The 20,205-nt window shown below is 36.1% G+C and overlaps 1 protein-coding gene and 1 long non-coding RNA gene across 3 annotated transcripts; one reads left to right on the top strand and one right to left on the bottom strand.

Moving 5' to 3' along the window:
- Nucleotides 1-3,493: 3,493 nt before the first annotated feature.
- LOC122143671 lies at nucleotides 3,494-5,576 on the bottom strand. Its single transcript, XR_006159307.1, has 3 exons — nucleotides 5,451-5,576; nucleotides 5,255-5,368; nucleotides 3,494-3,881 (listed from the first exon to the last, which is right to left on the bottom strand). It is a non-coding gene; the product is annotated as an uncharacterized LOC122143671 (long non-coding RNA).
- Nucleotides 5,577-11,999: 6,423 nt separating this feature from the next.
- Nucleotides 12,000-18,015, top strand: LOC109088265 (basement membrane-specific heparan sulfate proteoglycan core protein-like). Of its 2 annotated transcripts, none has more exons than XM_042754241.1 (9): nucleotides 12,000-12,119; nucleotides 13,097-13,243; nucleotides 13,823-13,957; nucleotides 14,649-14,821; nucleotides 14,904-15,099; nucleotides 15,777-15,887; nucleotides 15,968-16,036; nucleotides 17,367-17,633; nucleotides 17,772-18,015. In XM_042754241.1, the coding sequence occupies exons 1-9, from the start codon at nucleotides 12,071-12,073 to the stop codon at nucleotides 17,774-17,776; spliced, it is 1,152 nt and encodes a 383-aa protein (XP_042610175.1). In that variant the 5' UTR covers nucleotides 12,000-12,070; the 3' UTR covers nucleotides 17,777-18,015. The 2 variants fall into 2 exon arrangements, with proteins under 2 accessions (XP_042610175.1, XP_042610173.1); XM_042754239.1 differs by having other exon boundaries at nucleotides 14,613-14,821.
- The last annotated feature ends 2,190 nt before the right edge of the window (nucleotides 18,016-20,205 follow it).

The following is a 20,205-nucleotide window of genomic DNA, read 5'->3' as shown; positions in this document are numbered from 1 at the left end:
TTTCATCTGTAATTAATTTCTGTAATTACATTTATAATTACACTGTTTATTCATCCCTTACATCTTAACCCACCCTTAAACCTACCCACAGCACCAAATCTGTCCCCACCCTTAAACCTACCAAAAGTAAATAGCAACAAAAGTGATTTGCCAACACAATATGAATACAATAAGTACAGTGTACTTATTTTTTGATGTAAGTACAAAGTAGTAAAGGCCACTTAATATAAAGTGGGATCAAATGTGCTATACATTTTTTACTGTTTACTACATCTTCTAATGTAAAATTACCCTGTACAAATTAATAAACCTTGGACAAGTGTAACTTAGAGAATAGGTACTTTATTAAAGAGAAAGGGTGGTCGCCAAGTAAAGAACACATTGTAACCGACTATAGTAAAGTTACTATGTTGTTGTTTTTGTGTGCAGTTTCTCTACTGTGTGCCAGGGTGCCCTGCATGGTTTTCTATGTTAAGGGATAAAATGGATGTAGGCAGTAGAGTAAGACATACCTGTTTGGTTAAGCGGAAGCATGGCTTACATAACCTTACTGCAAATGGAGTTCAGTTTGATAAACTTAGGTTTTCAGCTCAATCATGTAAGTGTATCAGTTTATTCTGTGCTGTGTAACTTTGCACTTATTTTGTAAATAGTTTATCTAGTGTGTTGAAATTATGGGTTGTTGTTAAATGCTAATACTAGTTGTTTGTTTGTTTTGTAGAAGATCTCTTTTTGTTTCTGTCTTTCAGTTTTCTTCTTTACTCTGAATGCCTCATCAATGAACTAAGAAATAACTTCATCAAAACTATATGCTCATCGTGGGACAAATCAACATCAAAGAATTGCAACTCACTCTATGTTTTAAGGAAGCTCTGATTTTTGTTTATTTATGCTACTCTTGCTATAGGACTATTGGATTTTTCATCTCCTGTCATCATTGAAGACTTCAGTATTCAGATTCAGTGCATGCTAAGGCTTATAAATGAGTATTCATTCAACCAGAGACATTATTTTGTCCTTTATTTTGATAAATGATAAATGCGACAGGTTGTCTTTGCAGTCAAAAATTATTTTTTTTGACTGTTTTTTCACGTACATGCTGTAATGCTCCGTGGATTGCCTTTATTTTATTTAAACACTTTGTAATGCACTACTGTGTTTTGTATCATTTTCAGTTGAGGGACCCTCCCCTAAATTATTTTGTGATTTTGCCCTTTTTTTGAAAAATTTCACTGGAACAGTTTACAACATACTTCTGTCTGAAAACATGTTTTCACAGCAAGTGCATAAAACTTTTTCATATTTATTAATTTGTTATGCAAAATTAGATCACTCATTTGATAGTATCGGGATCAACGATCTTAATTAAACCCATTATTGCCCCCAAATACCTGAGAAAGAGTTTTTCTCCAGTTTATAGTTTGTTTTTTGGATCCTCCAATTTGTGGTTGAGCAGCTGGACTCCTGACTGTCCTGGGTGATTGTAGCTCAGATCCAGCTCTCTCAGGTGTGAGGGGTTTGATCTCAGTGCAGAAGACAAATAACCACAGCCTTCCTCTGTCACCCATACAACCAGACAACCTACAGACATGTATCAGTAGTAAACAAGGGTTGAAATAACTAATGTATAAACATAAGAATATGACAGTCAAACATTAGTTTTTTCCAGCTGACAGTTTGGACTCTTCAATCCATCAGAGAGCAGCTTCACTCCTGAATCCTGCAGGTCATTGTTACTTAGATCCAGCTCTCTCAGGATACAGTTTGAGGATTGTAAAACTGATGACACACACAATTTCACAATCCTGATCAAAGATATTACTGCCAGCAAAACTGAAAGACAGCAGCACACAAGATAATTCAATTTGTAACCTCACTCTAGAACTGGTATTTTGATAATATTACTTTTATTCTTCTAATAATTAAATTTAGAAAACTCTATGCTATAACATGATTAAACACTCACATGGCTTTTCTGCAGTTGATCACAGCTGGTATCAGTCTTCTTCTCCCCTCATCTGATGTGTTGTATTTCTTGAGGTCCAGTTCATCCAATGGCTCCTCTGACATCTGAAGCATGTAGGAGATTGTTGAGCAGTGAGCAGAGAGATTTTCTTCTCTGATTGTTTGTCTGATTTCACAAACTCCTGAATTTCTCTGGACAGAGTCTGATCTTTCACTTCCAGCAGACAGAGGAACAGATTGATGGATCTTTCTGTGGAGAGGCCTTGTCCACCTTTGATCTTCTCTTTAATGTACTGTGTGGTTTTCCTGATGCTCTCTGAGCTGTTCTCTGTGTGCATCAGTAGATCCTGTAAGAGTCTCTGATTGGACTCCAGTGAGACACCCAGCAGGAACCGCAGGAACAGGTCCAGACGTCCATTCTCACGCTCAGTGGCTTCATCTACTGCTCCTTTAAGCAGATTATGCATTGGAACAATAACCCTTAAGGGTCTCCATGTGCTGTTTAAATAGCAATAAAACACATGGAAAGCAGCAAGAAACTCCTGAATGCTCAGATGAATGAAGCTGTAGACTTTACTCTGATGAATCACAGATTCCTCCTTAAAGATCTCAGTGCAAATCCCAGAATACACTGAGGCATCTGTGACGTCTCTATGCCGCTCTCAATCAGGTCCTCCTCATAAAACATCATATTGCCCTTCATCAGCTGTTTGAAAAGCCACTTCAGCAAGTTTTACAATCACTTCTCTGTTGGACTGCAGGAGTTTTTCTGGATCTCTCTCTTCATACTTCTGGTTCCTCATGTTGATCTGAATCAGCAGGAAGTATATGTACATTTCAGTCAGAGTTTGAGGGATTTCTGCACTCAGATCTTCTTCCAGGAGCTTCTGAAGCACAGTGGATGAGATCCAGCAGAAGACGGGGATGTGGCACATGATGTGGAGGCTTCTTGCTCTTCTGATGTGTGAGATGATTCTGCTGGCTTGATGCTGGTCACTGATTCTCTTCCTGAAATATTCCTCCTTCTGAGGCTCATTGAATCCCTGAATTTCTGTCAGACGGTCGATGTATTTTGGAGGGGATCTGTTTGGCTGCTGCTGGTCTGGAGGTGATCCAGATGAGAGCAGAGGGAAGCAGCTCTCCTTTCATGAGCTTTGACATCAACACAGCCACTGATGAAGTCTCAGTCACATCACAAACTTTCTGAGTGTCCTGAAAACATCAGTGTGATTCTGCTTTCATCCAGACCATCAAAGATGAACACAACTTTACACTCCTCATAAATCTGTGAGTCCAGATCTTGAAGTTCAGGATGAAAGTCCAGCAGAAGTCTGTGAAGACTGTACTGATGCTCTCGGATCAAGTTCAGCTCTCGAAATGGAAGCACAAACATGAAATCTACATCCTGATTGGCTTTTCCCTCTGCCCAGTCCAGAATGAACTTCTGCACAGAGACGGTTTTTATTTTTTTTCCGATTCCAGCGATGCCTCTAGTAAGAACAGTCTTGATCTGGTCTTTGTACTCAGATCCTGCTTCAGCTGAGGCTTTAAAGATGTCATTGCAATAGATTGGAGTGTCTTGTGAGGGTTGTGTTCTGGCTGTTTTCTCCATCTGTAAAACCTCATGCTCTTCATTCATTCCTTCTCTCTCTCCCTCTATGATGTAAAGCTGTGTGTAGATCCTGTTCAGGGCAGTTGGATTTTGTTTAAGCTTGGTTCCCTCAAATAATCTCTCATATTTGTTCTTCATATTTGTTTTGTGCTGGTCTTTGACTCTTTGTAGTTCATTATGTACTGGTTTATGCAGGTCTCCAGTCTGAGCAGAATTGGTTTCTGTTATGACTCTTTGTGTTCTGATTCTCTTTCTGGACTGAGAGCATTCGAAGTATTCTGATGGTCTAGACTGTCTGCAGAAACTGTGTACACAGGTAATAGAGATCGGATCTCTCAGAAACTGCTCACATACTCTACATCTGGACTGATCCTGGATCAGCCCGTTTCTCAAACTGTTGAGTCAAATCAGTTTTGAAGCACAAAAAATTAAACACAAATGCAGATTACAAGTATTATTTGCACCAGATAGTGTTGTTAGCTCTGTCTCAGCTTTGCATTCGTAATTATGGCTACGAGTAATCAATAAAATCAGTAAATTTAAATTTTGACTATAAATTTCATTATCAATCAGTTAGAGCTGTGCACATGAATTTTCCTCAGTGAATTGCTTACCTTTTATGTTTATACTATTAAATTTTAGAAATTCATGAAGTATATTAAAGAAATCCACTTGCTAACATCAAGTCACCAATAAACTTAAAAAAAAAAAAAAAATAAAATTCACTCATCATAAGATTAAAGGGGACATTGGATGCAAAATTCACTTTTACATGGTCTTTGCGTATAAATATGTTTTAGCACTGTGTGTACACAACCACCCTACAATGATAAAAAATACATTCACTACTTTTTTAATCCCCCAAAAAACCTTGGCAGTCTCATTTATCAAGCCATTTTGATTTTCTGAGTACTAATTCATGTTACTCAGTCCCCGCCCATGGCTGCTGATGGACTGTCCCATATTAGCATATCTGTGCTCTCAGCCAGTTGTATGGTGTCCACTTTTTTCTCTGCGCCCGAGCAGCTGTAGTGACAACAATGTCATGTGAGCAGTGTAGGTGTTTTGTAGTTGGATGTAAAAGTGAACATAAGAATCTTCATTCAATCTTCAGTGCATCAGAGCCACTGAGGACGTAGTTGATTGGTTTTTGTTTTTGACGGTAAAGGTGTCACCACAAATACACCTAAATTAATTTATGTCTCCACAAATCATTTTACTCCAGACTGCTTTCTAAACAAGCCACAATTAAAGGCAGGTTTTTCTGAAAAATTTAAAACTCAAGGATCGATCAGTACCCACTGTTCGTGATCCAGCTGCACCCACAGATGTAGTAAGTCTCACACTTTATATTTTATATGATTATTTGCAAATAGAAATAATCCATGGAAGACAGAGGTGGAGTTAGGAGAGCTCATTAGCATTTAAAGAGACATACGTACACCGAAACATGTCACAGTGAACAGAGCTTGTTTTAACAAAGTAAAAAGAGTGTTGTTTTAACTCAACCATTGAGGAATTTTTTACCAAAATATGTTGACGAACTTTCAGGAAGACCCTAAAGAATCATATCAACCTGTGGGAAAATGGGCATCTGATGTCCCCTTTAATAAAAGCATTCAGCTATTCTCAATCTGTGTTTTTTAGTGAGATATTAAGTATCAGTGTTTGTCTAACCTCAGGTCAGAGGTCACTGCTCCAAAGCTGAGATCCGAAGGCTTAAGTAAGAATGCTTGACTCTTCATAGACACACAGCTTGGTTCTGGAGATGTGGTTTTGGGTTTCTTCAGGCTTTTGACATCAATCAAAGGATTCAATCAATCTCCATTTATATATGATATGAGGTCTATTCTGTATCTGTGTATTGTCTTACCTGGGGTCAGAGGTTCACTGCTTCATCACTGATATTAGGAGGCATAACTATAGATGCATTACTTTTCAAAGAGACACAGCTGGGTTCTGGAGAAGGCGCAGTGTACCTCTTCTCCATTTTCTCATTAGACTCATTTTAGAGGCAGCGTCCTTGTCCTCCAGCTCCTCACAGAGATTAGCCTTAGTTGTAGTGCTGTGCTGTTCTTCATTACTCTATACAAATAGGCCACTATTACGCATTTATGGAACACATTTGAAGAATTCACATTTTCCATAAAAAGAACAATAAACATAATATAATGGTGTGTCATGAAGTCAATTGAAAACTTTTTATTTTTATTTTGTTTTGACCATAAAAGCAGCTCTAATTTTAAATGATTTTCATTAATGCATTTAGACTTGACCTGCAAATATATTATAAATATTTTAATATAGTATAAGACAGGTGTCTTGTTTATATATATATATATATATATATATATATATATATATTTATATATATATTTATATATATATATATATATATATATATATATTCATTTTAACCTACTATTGACGCAATTTGCATTCATAAATATAGCGTTTTACACACTGATTCACACACTGATAATTAATTCAAAGCCTGTAGGCATTATACAAATCCAAAATCAAATGTTTTTATGCTGGAGGTTTAAAGGCAATTTTGAACTGTATTTTTTTTTGTAACAATTTCAAAATACATATATATTTTATAATCTGAACACAACAGTAAAAACATAAGAATGTAAACTCTTCATGATATAAACACTGATGATAACACACACACACACACACACACACACACACACACACACACACACACACACACACACACACACACACACAAACCTCATAACCACCAGAAAAAATGTGTTTATAGGGCAACATTAAAATAAATAAATAAATAATAATGTTACAAAAATTAATAGTAATAATAGTATAATAAAAACATTTCACACCTGTTCCTGAAGGGTAAATACATAAGTAATCAATTTAATAAGTGAACAAATGCAGCGTACAACAAATATATTTCTGGGGTTAAACTCATGTTCTCTGTTTGACAAAGTCTTTTCAAGAGGAACACACAGATGCCGCCACCCACTACACCTCAACAATAACCAAAAAAATGCAAAAAAAATCTCAGCACTGACAGTGAAATGATGTCACTGTTTTCAGCCAATAACACTTTTTACACAAACATTTTTACATCTATTTCAATATAATCTGGTATATTTTTTTTCTGTAAGATATAATATTACTTCATCACTGTAGCTTACTTTGTTTGTTGTAAAACACATTCATGGGGCACACTGTACAATACTTAGACAGGTCCAACAAATTTGAGCCAAGCAAGTGAACTCCTACAAAAAAGGGCTTCACGTGGAAATACTTTATAGCTTTAAACTGTAACATGTAGCTTTTAAACATGTACTTACCATGAGAAGTATCCCACTGTTCAATGTTGCTTTGTTCACCTCTTTTCTTGCCGATGAAAGCTGAACTATCTTTCTGCTTTCACTTCCACTGGAGCTGTTCTACCCTGTTCTTCTTGTTTAACTCAGAATTCAAGGCGTAGCTTCATGAAGCATTTGACCCCAGAAAGAAAAAAAAAAGAAAAGGAAAAAAAGAAAATAAATACAGAGTTCAATCTATTTTAATTCAATTTTAAAAAACATATGTTTTCAAAAATGCATGCTATAGTTTACTTTTTTTTTAAACCCTGACTTACAGGAGAAACAATGGGGTTGTGATCAAAGCACAAACTATTAAACAGATTTTATTAAGACATCCAAATAGCATTTGAATAACAATTTAGCATTATCGCATGTGTTACTGCAAGCAACACTGAAAAAAAAAAAAAAAAAAATACTCTCATATTTTTACAGTTTTTACATTTAAAATTACAATAATTGTTTACAGTGCAGGCACACAAAATCATCTTAAAATAAAGATCACATGGATTGCATAAGTCACTGATAAAAAAAAAAATCACGATAAAAAAACTGTTGAAACTATATACAAAATTATATATAACTACTAGAGAATTGAAAACCAATAGAATATAAATTAGCCCTACAGGATAATTCATCTCAACCAACTGGCACCATACAAAATTCAAAGGAAACATGACAGTGGTGATTCCGCATTCATTTGCTTAGGATGTACACAATCCAAACAATACATCTTATTTATTATCCTTACTGGATTATTGTTTGCAATTCGCTCCTAGACATTCACATAAACAATGACAACAGATTTTAACAAAATTAAAAAGTAGAGGATATAACTTTATACTGCCATACAGTGCATGCACTCAAGCAGTAAGCATGTGAAAATTTGTTATATATCTACAATATTTTTAAAATATTGGCATATATGGAATAATAAGAAGAAGAAGAATAATGTATCATTTATATAGTGCCTTTCAAGAACCGAAGGACGCTGCACATAATGTTGATAGATTACATACTAACAAGTTAAGCTCAGTAAAAGTCATTAGTGATTGCCAGTTTTCAATGAGTAGGAGCAAGTCCAACTGTCTCTCAATGATAATGTCATCAGCAGTGTAATGTTGTTGGCTGAGGAACGAGTGTTCAGTAGAGCATAGTTATGTCTAAGGGCCAAATGAGTTTTACTGTACTGAGAGAAATTAACAAGTCATGAGTAAATTCGCTTTATTAATATTGAAAAACACTGATTTACACAATTTGAGATTCACAAAATAATGGGGGTCAAATACACACCCTCTGCTCGTGTGTTTGCTTGATTGATATGGTTAACACACAGCCAATTATGCACAAACTCTTTCAACTCAGTGACTGAATCTAGAGCTATCCATAACCATTTGGATGTATCTGTGTCCTCCTCCTTTTATAATTCATGACGACCAAGTTTGTAAAACTCAACGGGACATTACCGGTGACTATTTTATTATTTGTTTTCTTTGCTAAAGAAAATATAAATTATATTATATGAACAGATGTACATTGTCATCCAAGTATGATTTTATGCTATATTCACCAGGAAAGACATCTGCATGACTAAGTATCAAAATCGCTACTAAAGAATTAAATGCGTGATACACCATAAAATGAAAAGCATGCTCATGCTTCACTCAAGATTCGGTTACCGGATGTATGGAGGGATTATTTGGTCAGATTATAAACTAAAAGTCTAAAACTAAAAGTCTTAAACCAAAACTAAAAATCTAAATTTGAAACTTAAAGTCCAAGTCGAAAATTAATTTGGGGCTTGCTGGTTTAATTGTTATCTCAAATGTCATTGGTTACTCCCCTTTTCCTAAAGTCAGTATTGGACGCCTGTTATAAGATGATTAATAATTCACTTGACACATGGCTTCATCAGTGGACCAGATATATGTGAGTTATCATTTAATTTTTTGATTGTTTATTTTTATTTTTGTCTTTATTTAATGTAATTTAATGCATGTTGTTCATAGAGTAGATCTTTTCCAGATACTTCATGTAACAGAAAGTCTTCTGATTATTAGTGATTGCAGTCTTGTGATGATAAGAGATACACATATGAACCCTTTTTACAGGCTGTAATACACACACACAACACACACACACACACACACACACACCACACACACACACAACACACACACACACACTACACACATAAAGCTAAAGGAATGACTGAAAAGTGTGTTTAAAAAGTGTTTTATCTTTAATCTTGTAAATAGATACATCATAATATTGGAAGGTTTAGTCTGTGTTCCTATAAAACACAGGTTTCATCATGTTTGTATTTGATTTACATTCTTACTATTCATCTACTATCAAGATCAGTCTTGTAATACTTTCAATCCCAATGTATTTAATTATGTTTCATATATATATATATATATATATATATATATATATATATATATATATATATATATATATATATGAATAAATGAATATATATATATATATATATATATGAATAAATGAATGAACAGATTTATTTTTTTTTTTGTATTTGCAGGTCGTGGACGTGAATGCAGAAAATAACAACCGGGCCAAGACATCATACCTATTCTTCTCAGAAGGAATCCAGAAATTTGGCATACTGTCAAGGCAAGTACAGTGAAGAAAAAACATTTGATTTTTTTTTTTTTTTTTATTTTTGTTGTGTTTTTTTTTTTTTTTTTTCTTTTAATGGTGGTGGTGGGAGAAGGAGTGGTGGATGTTGTGATTGTAGGGTTGTTGTTTTTTTCTTGAGGAGGTGAGCAACATAGTTTCATATCTGGTAAAAGTGTCCATAATCAAAGGTAAAGAGATATGAGGTATGGTGGACCTGTTTTAGTTACCCTTTGACAACACTGCTGTTTATGTGTTAATCTAAGTGGATTTTTAATAATGTATATTGAATGGTATTGAAAGCAACATTTAAATCCCAAATATGTAAAGAGTTATGTAGAGTCATCTGGTAAAGCAAGGTCAAGTTCTACAGAAGCACAATCACAAATATGGGAGATCGTAGTAAAAAATATTTTGAAATATAGAAATCTTAAAGATTTTAATTTTAATTTCTAGATGCCCGAAAGCATTTAGTCAGAGAACAACATTCTCGACCAATGAAATCTCTAGAATCAGCTGCGGGGCGGGATTTGTGCTTAACTGAGTCAGAGGCTATATTTCAGTTATGCGTATTAATGAATTTTACTATGGCTGATCAATGTTTTCACAAGAGGTTTTTCAGTTATACACATAAATGAATTTCATTAACGGTGATCAATGTGTTCATTTCACTAGTGTTTGTAAGATTCTTTTCAATAATTATGGCTTATAAGTCCCCTAGATATACATAAATAATGTGGGGAAGTCGTGGCCTAATGGTTAGAGAGTCGGACTCCCAATCGAAGGGTTGTGAGTTCGAGTCTCGGGCCGGCAGGAATTGTTGGTGGGGGGAGTGCATGTACAGTTCTCTCTCACCTTCAATACCATGACTTAGGTGCCCTTGAGCAAAAGGCATCGAACCCCCAAACTGCTCCCCAAGCCGCAGCATAAAAAAATGGCTGCCCACTGCTCCCGTGTGTGTGTTCACAGTGTGTGTGTGTTCACTGCTCTGTGTGTGTGCACTTCGGATGGGTTAAATGCAGAGCACGAATTCTGAGTATGGGTCACCATACTTGGCTGAATGTCACGTCACTTTCACTTTCACTTTCACTTACATAAACACTGTCAATTCAGTGACTGAATCGCGTTCCGTTCAGTGTAAATAAATCATCGTTTGGTTGCGTACTCCTCTCATAAATTGTATTTAATAATGATCGGGTTTGAACATTTCCTAAAGGCACATGATCACATTTATATTAATATAAATTGAGCTATTTGTGGACACATTCAGCATTTTTCTGAGAAGGTAAATGACCAGGAGGTGGCAACATTTTCAGAGCATCTGTTCATGCAATGACTCTGTAAAATATCCTGTTTAGACTGGAGAGTTTATATGTGTGACACTCATTTGTGATCACTCTCTCTCTCTCTCTCTCTCTCTCTCTCTCTCTCTCTCTCTCACACACACACACACACACACACACACACACACACACACACACAGTTCAGACTCTGGACTTCTGTTTGCAGATGATGAAACTCTTTAAACACCAGATCAGACACACAGTTCATGACACTCATCCTATTAACCTGGCATGATGAACATGGGTTTCCACTTTCAAATCATTAATAAACATGTGCAGACAGTACAGCTATCATTGTTAGGTTATTCTGAGGTTAAGATGAGTAATAACATATAGCAGGATACATAATACAGAAACAACTCGACTCATTGGCTGATCTCATACTCTTCCCTTTACAGCGTTTTGAATTAGGAGGTATCAAATCTAACCCTGACATTGACTTTTGTGTTAAAACATATTGATTTAAAATTATGTTTAAGATCACCAATCAACAGTTGTTGCTGATAATAATGAAGAACATTTGTTGTGGTTTTCTACTTCCATGCAGTTTGTTGCATCGTAGCAAGCACTTCAGTGCAGTATAAGAGCGTCATGTCTGGTTTTTCTGTGTATATCTGTGTTTTATTGTAATGTCTGTCGTAAGTTTTAATTCGTTTCTTTTTCTCTGCCAGAGTGAGACCTCAGTCCTACACACTAAATGTTTATTTAGACAATGAAGATTTTATCTAAATGAAGACTTGTATTGTTTTCATAAAAAGATAATTACAATTACTGAGGACAAACCCAAACGCCTATCAGAAGACAATTCACATTTCAGAATAAACTTCTGTGGTTCTTAAATTGCAGTAATTAACCGTACATGTTTGACATGTTTAGATGTGAAATCAGATGTTTTTGCAGCAGGAGGTATTTAATGTATGTAGGATTTTTATGTTGTGCACATAAACAGTTCCCACAAAGCCAAACCACCACAGAAACACGAGATTGAGTTATTGATGCCACACTGAGTTTACTAAAACAGATAAGCTCTCTCTCTCTGTGTGTGTGTGTGTGTGTGTGTGTGTGTGTGTGTGTGTGTGTGTGTGTGTGTGTGTGTGTGTGTGTGTGTGTGATAAAGAGAGGAGGAGTGTTAAACAGTGATCCAGACAGAGAAAGGTCTCCAGTCCATCATGAACATCCGAAACGCAGCGCTGATTCTCTCTGCTGTCCTGCACACAGGTGAAACTGCTTCTCTCTGCCTTTCATTTTTAATATTTATTATTCAGGGCTTACTAGTTTAGTATTCTAAGTGTTTAATAATAATTACTCAGATGCCAAAGTTAAAATTTTTAAAACTTAACTAACTTTTTGTTTGCATTTTTGAAATATGACTCTTTTTTTTTGTTTTAATTAGTGTATTTTTTTTTGTTTGTATATCATTTTTGTTTGATTTTTTTAAATTTTTGTTTTTTATTGTTTTAAGTAGTGGTTTGTTATTTTTTGTTTTGCATGTATGACGGCAGCTTTATTTCATTGAATGTTTTATTTTTTTTACTGATGTAATCATGTATTTGAAGATTAAATCACTGATTAAATCACGTCACTTATAAATCTGCATATTTCCGTTAAACATTCAAGCCCTGTTTTTATTTCTGTTAATAGAAAAAAAACATGTAAGTGCTAGTTTGAATCTTTGTAATGGTTTTCATCAAGGATAATAATCTTGTGTGTTCACTTGTGTTCCTTCGTCTGTTGTTGCACTGAGGTTTATATATTTTTTGCTTGAGCCATAATGTGATAAATCACACATCCATTATTGTAAGATCAGTGGATGAGTTTTTAATGTGGTCAGAGCTGATTATCTGATGCACTCTTTCAAAGTCACTTTAAAATGATTGAGCAAATGGGCTTAAATCACATTCGTTGGTTTAATTTGCTCATGAATAGTTTGTGTTGTCCTAAAAGCAGAATGTGAGGAGTTTGATTTTGGTTGTGTTTGTTTACCAGAGCAGGACTGAAGGTCAGCAAGAGCGACGGGAGTACAGGGTTCATCTGACATAGACTTCAAAATTAAAACTTCTTTGTTTTCTGATATTATACTAAATAGATTTTCTCAAACATGTCATGTAACTTCCAGTGAAGCATTCAGTCGTAGGTTGAGATGTGTGCAGTAATGTGTGATTGACTCGAGCGTCAGTGTTGTTTGCTCATGACAGTATGGGGTCAGAGTCCCATCGTGTCTGTTCGGCCGAAGACAGCTGCTGTTAAACTCGGCGAGACGGTCAGCTTCTCCTGCCGCGTGACCAGCGGATCACAACCCGTCCAGCTGGAGTGGAAGAGGACCAACAACCAGCCGCTGGGAGGTGCCTTCACATCACTAACATCTGAGAAAAACAGACCCTACGCAATCACCTACAGACAGAGCAAACACACTCATTAATACACTCTCAGAAAAAAAGGTACGAAAGCTGTCACTGTGGCAGTACCTTTTCAAAAGGCACACCTTTGTACCTAAAGAGTCCGTATTGGTCCATGACAGTACATATTAGCATCTAAAGTGTACATCAGAGTACCTAAAAGGTACAAAAGTGTACCTTTTGAAAAGGTTCCACCCCAGTGGCAGCTTTTGTACCTTTTTTTTCTGGATTTAAATACGCTGATTCTCCTAGACATTAGATCAAATGAGTTTCAGAAGAAACATCTCAACAGTATCGTGCACAGAACTGTTTGCAATCAAAAGTCTGAGATCTTAACATAAACTCAAACATTTCTCACCAAACTCTTTCAAGAAAAATATGAGTTATGCTATTGCAGATGAAATATCTGAGACAAAGCTGATACTAAATGAGGAATAGCCTTTAAGTCTCCTGAGAACAGAAAGAGTCGGTTTGGTTAGTGACAGGACAGGGGACATTTATGTGTTATGGTTTATTTTGTCTCAGATAACGTGAAGCTTGGACCTGATGGTGCCGTCCTGACCATCACTGATGTCCGTCTCAGTAACCAGGGCGGGTATCGCTGCATCGCCACCAATGCTCAGGGAAAAGGGACGAACATGGCCTCCCTGACCATCAGACGTGAGTCCAGCGTGTGTTTCTCTGAATAAATCACCAGTGTTTACCTCTCAGCACAAGTCAAAGTTATTATCAACAACTCAACCAGTGACAAGACATAACTAGCCTGAAAAAAATAGTATCATAAACTAAAAAAAGAGAAAAAAAATAAAGAATGAAAACAGAGATTAAATACTTGTTTATTTATGTTCACGTTTGATTCAGTGAAAAAATGAGGAAACAGATTTACTCAAACATGATATGTGTGATCTGCACAACTAAATGTTTTGTCCTCTAAATGTATTTCTGTGCTTTTGATTAAAGTAAAAGCAAAAACAAGTAATTAAACGCAGTTTGAAAGTAATTATTATTATTTAGTTTTTTGTTTTTGTTGTTGTTGTTGTTGTTGTTGTTTTCTATTAAAATAACTATTCAATTAGACAAGAAAAGTCACTTTTTTATATATGTAAACATACAAAACACATTTTTTATTTTTATTTTTATTCCTGCTGAGATGTCGGGGGTGGAAACTTAAAGTAATATTCTAATGAATTAAAAATGAAACTAAATAATATCCGAAAGATATGAATTTAATAAATACTACAACTAAATAAAACTAACCTGAACCAAATCTAAACTGCATAACAACATAATTTAAAACTGAATTCTTCAAAGCCAGATGGATCCTGGTATCAGAGTGTGTTTGTTGATGCAGAGCCTCCAGAGGTGCGCGTGAAGCCATCCGCGCCGCTGTCGGTTCACGCAGGAGAGAGTGTGACTCTGGAGTGCAGCGTCACGGGGAAGCCCCGCCCCTCCATCAGCTGGACCAAACAGGGAAGTGAGGCGGAGCTTGTTTCCACGACAACAGACACCACAGCATCACTACAGGTGGTTTGGGATTTATCAATTCAGCTTTACTGTATCCTGCCTGATCTGCACGTCTCAACAATGTCTGTTTCTCCCACCAAAGGTGACAGTGATGTCAGCAGAGGATGCTGGGATATTTGTGTGCCGCGCTCAGAGCAGGGAGGGGCTTGCTGAGGGGCGGGTGGAGCTCAGGCTGGAGGGCGGAGCCTCTGCTGGCATGTTTCCCCAGGCCTCGGTTACAGAAACAGATCTGACAGCCGTGGAGGGTCAGAGCGTGACCATGCACTGCCACGCCACCGGTAAACACACACACGCACACACACACACACACACACACACGCACGCGCACGCGCACGCGCACACACACGCCGCGCGCGCCCACAGCGCACACACACACACACACACACACACACACACACACACACCCGCACGCACACTCACACACACACACACGCGCACGCACACACACGCACTCACACACACACACACACACACACACACATTGGTACTGGTGGTTTACGGGCACTCTCCATAATTGTAATGGTTTTTATACTGTACAAACTGTCATTTCTATCTCCTACACCAACCCTAAATCTAAACCTACCCCTCACAGAAAACTTTGTGAATTTTTAGATTAAAAAAGAAACAAATTCAAAAGCCTTTTGAATTACAAGGATACAGGTAGTGTTCTCATACACCACCTTCATATTGTAATACCTGTATTATACCCATGTCATTATACAAATTTGTGTCCTCATAAAGTACCCAAACCAGTGCGCACACACACACACACACACACACAAACACACACACACACACACACACACACACACACACACACACACTTTTTCTGCATGTTGAAGTTTGCTGATGTTGGGTTGGATGTCTATTCAAATACTGTTTAGTGCGGTGAACACAAATCTGTGTAATTCACTGTATTCATGAACTCATTATTATTTCTCTTAATTTTTCTCAGGCTCACCCACTCCAGTCATCTCCTGGTCCAAACTGCGGGCACCGTTGCCGTGGCAACACCGGGTGAGCGGCGGGAGTCTGACCCTCAATAACGTGGGTCGACAGGACTCAGGTACAGTCGCTCTGTAAGTGGGAAAAACTGTGCCTAATATTACGTTCTAGTGGACTCATTCGGGTCTCTCTGTGTGTCAGGCCAGTACATCTGTAACGCCACGAACGCTCTGGGCTTCAGCGAGGCCTACGTGCAGCTGGAGGTGGACTGTGAGTGACTGAAACACTGTCTTATCTCTGCTGACCTTGTCATCGTTTACATTTGAGTCAGATCTGATGCATGCGCTCTGTGAGCTGGTCACTGGTCAGTGTGACGGTAAACGTTGACTTCGTCAGGCTGATACTGTAGGAAACTCATGTCAGCTGCGGTCACTGGACTTCAGTCATATTCTGGGAAAGTAAATACATGGGAAGCTGAAAAAGAGCAATCAGGTGGAGTTTAGTTTCAGATAGATGAAGAAGAGTATAACTGTGTTTGATAACAGCATTAACCTCAGACTAAACCAATCACACAGTGTGTGTGTGCAAATGATAATCAAGTGTGCGGAAACATCACTTAGTTTACATCAACACTCAATTTACAGTTTTCATGAGAATACATGTCCACGTCACATTTCACACCAAAATCAATAAACAGATGATTCTGCAAAAGGAAAATTAAGTTTTAAGATCATTATATTGTTTTGGTTACAATATATTTTTTAGGATAATTAAACACAATACAGTAAAACACCCTAGATGTAAAACATTAATACCTTAAAATTTAATGATAAAAATGTATATTGTTAGTATTATGTATGTATGTAGTTTTATGAGAATTTAACACAATAAAATAAAAATAACTTTAATACACTGATTTTAAACTTTTTATACATTTATAAAAAAGTACATTACAAAACATTATTATTATTAATATTATTATATGACAGTTAATCCAAATAGTTGAATATCTTAACTATTTAAATTTACTGTAGGAATACTTAAAAAATAGTTATAGAATTTAATTATGATAGAATATGGAATAGAATAAATTTAACAAATAGTTTAATACACCTGTTTACAAAATTTTTAATTTTAAAATGATTATAAAAATGATTAGTGTTATTATGTGTATGTACTTTTCATGACAGTTATACAATACAGTAAAAATACTCCCTTTTTAATAACTAATATAATGATAATTAAACCGTGCAGTAAACTTACAATAATACACGTTTAAAAAAATAAAAATAAATTGTAAAAATACAAAGATTTGTGTGTATTTATTTGTAAGACAATTAAATACAATACAGTAACAATACTTTAAAACACTGGTTTAAAATGTAAAAATACATTTCGTATGCAAACAACACATTTTGATTATTATTTTGTATTTATTTTTAAGTACAGTAAAGAATACTGTAAAATTAGGAATATATATATATATATATATGTTCCAATAATAACTCCTAAGGCCCCTAATTTCCTAATGATTTATGGTATTTTGTGGTGAAATATATTCGGGGGCGTGTTCTCATATGTATTGTGGTCTGGTCCTCAGCGCCTCCGTACGCCACCACACTGACGGATGAGACTGTGGCTGGTCCCGGCGACGCTCTGCGTCTGCAGTGTCTCGCTCACGGCACTCATCCAATCCGCTTCCGCTGGACGCGTGTGGGCGGAGCCTCTATGTCACCGGGGGCGGAGACCACCAAAGACGGCCTGCTGAAGATCGCGCAGCTCAAAGTATCGGACAGCGGCACGTATAAGTGCGTGGCGACCAATCACGTGGGCTCCAGTGAAGCGCTGGCCAAAGTCACAGTGAGAGGTGCGTCAAACTCAGAGGAGACTTAGTCAAACATAAATTAATTTGGAAGTCACTAGCACTCCATTATGTGGTTAAAATGATAGTGTTTATGTCATTAAATGCTCAGTTCTTCTCTCCTTTGCTTTGACCTCCCAACAGCTTAATTACAGACCTGCTGATTATAGAAATCTGCCCGTTAATTATGAGGACATTAGAGACTTCAGACCTACAAGACGATGAAGAGACCAAATGTGAAGTTTTGCTATGGTGTTCAAAACATCTGAAAACATGTTTTGTTTGTTTATATTCTGACATTTTGAATATTTCTGTAATGGCACGATGGAAAGATGCTTTCAATTTGGCATTCAAGTCAGATAAACACATAATAAAGTTAATAATAATGGCTGTGTGTTTATCTTCCATTGGATTTCCACACCAGATTCAAAAATCCTAAGACTGACTGTGGACATTTCCTGGACATTATTTCAATATTGCCGAAAAATATCCAGATTTTGGCTTTGTTTTCCTGTTTTCATACACTCTGTGTTTGACATAAGTGATGTCATACAGCGATCGGTCTGTGCAGAGCAAACAGCCAAAACCTGCATATTTTAGGATATTTAAGCTGGAGGTTTCACTGAGACAAATCAGCTAATGCAGATCACACCATGAAAAGAATCAAATTTGCAGGTTACCTCTCATGGACTTTTCTCAATTCTGCCTTTCGTGGAAAACATCATAGGCTATATATATACATTACATGTAAACAGCAGCTTTCATTTCCTCATGCAAGAAAAGGTTAGTGAATTTGAACCAGTTTGAATCTGTCTTCCAAAAGAGGTTGTTTCTCTGGTCTTAATCTGCTCTCAGTTAGTCAAGTCACCTCTATTTATCAATCAATCAATCAATCAATCAATCAATTCTCTTTATTTCAGTCCTTACAGACAACTTTTCACAAAAAAATAAAATAAATGAACATAATTTCTGAAAAAGGTGTAGGCAGAAGCCTTGCATATTATGCCAACCCTTTATATTTAACGATGTACTTCACTTTTTCACTAGATTTGACAATACAAGATAAACAAAAGTTACATAATACATTTCCCAAAATGTACATATTTACAAACATACATAATTACAGAAATACACATTCCAGCTATTACTTCAATATTTTAAATAATAGTTACACAATTTATTGATAATGAGACATATAAGTATTTAACACCATGTTTTTAAACATTTACTTAAAATTGCTTTACTTAAGTGAATTACATCATTTTAATTCCTTTTCACAATTATTCCATAGATTTTCCCCTTTGACAGATATACACCTGTTTTAGCATTAGTTCTTGCCCTTACTTTTTTAAACATAGACATTCCTTTTAGTTTATATTGACTTGCTCTTGTTTGAACAGCCTCTGAATACAACTTGGGAGTAAATTATTATAAACTTTGTACATGTGCTGTATATAAATCAACTAAATCATCTATTTTTAAAGCATGTAATTTGATAATTTTCTTGTTGGTTCATAATAATCAACCTAATAATCAAAAAGTTTTTTCATTCAGAGTATGTTTGTTTTATGTAATATTGCAATGAATTTGGACATTTTTGTTTTTACATAATTTATATGAAGTTTCCAACATTGTTTATGATCAATAACAACATATCAGTTACTAAATATTATAAACTTTGTTTTACATAAATTCAATGAAAGTCTATTATCATCAAACCATTTTTTTTAACTCATCTATTCGATTTCCACTGTGTTCAGAAGCTGTTGCAATTTTTTCTCGGAACAATATAAATTTGTATCATCAGCAAACAAAACCATTTTTAATACTTCAGACACTTTGCAAATATAATTTATATACAATACAAACAATTTGGGGTCTAGCACCGAACCTTGTGGAATACCACAAGTAACTTTCCTTAAATCTGATTTAACACTATTTATTTGTACAAATTGATATCTGTCAATGGTGTACATGGTGGCTTTATACACAACCTAAAAATAATTACATGATGAAGCTATGATGATTTTCGGGCAGCGTGTTTCTTCTGGTGGGTCTGAAAACCCCATTTAAAAGTGAATCTCCCACCACAGATGGAGCAGCAGTAAGGTTTCTCTCCAGTATGATGTTACTCATGGACCTTAAGGACGTTTGATCGAGTGAAAGCCTTGTCACATTATGAACATTTAAAAGGTTTTTCCCCTCTATGAATCATATGGTGTTTTTAAGTCAGCTGTCTTCAGATAACTCTTCCCACAATCACTACAGTGATACGGTCTTTCTCCTGTGTGACGTCTCTGATGAACTTTGAAAGCAAATGAACTACTGTAGCAAAGTCCTTCCCGCAGTAGGAGCACAGGTACGGTCTCTCTCCGGTGTGAATCCTCTCATGGCTTTCCTGGTGAGTCGAATGACGGAGGTGTTTCTCACAGTGTGAACACTGATACGGTTTCTCATCAGAGTGCATTTTGTGGTGTAACTATAGAGAAGCTGAGCTTATAAAAGATTTTCCACACTCACTGCACTGATATGCTTTCTCACTGGTGTGCATGAGTAGATGGTTCTTCAGAGCCGATCT

The sequence above is a fragment of the Cyprinus carpio genome, unplaced genomic scaffold, assembly GCF_018340385.1.
Source record: "Cyprinus carpio isolate SPL01 unplaced genomic scaffold, ASM1834038v1 S000006481, whole genome shotgun sequence".
In the NCBI taxonomy this organism is placed as follows: domain Eukaryota; kingdom Metazoa; phylum Chordata; class Actinopteri; order Cypriniformes; family Cyprinidae; genus Cyprinus; species Cyprinus carpio.
This window is presented reverse-complemented; position numbering and strand designations above follow the sequence as displayed.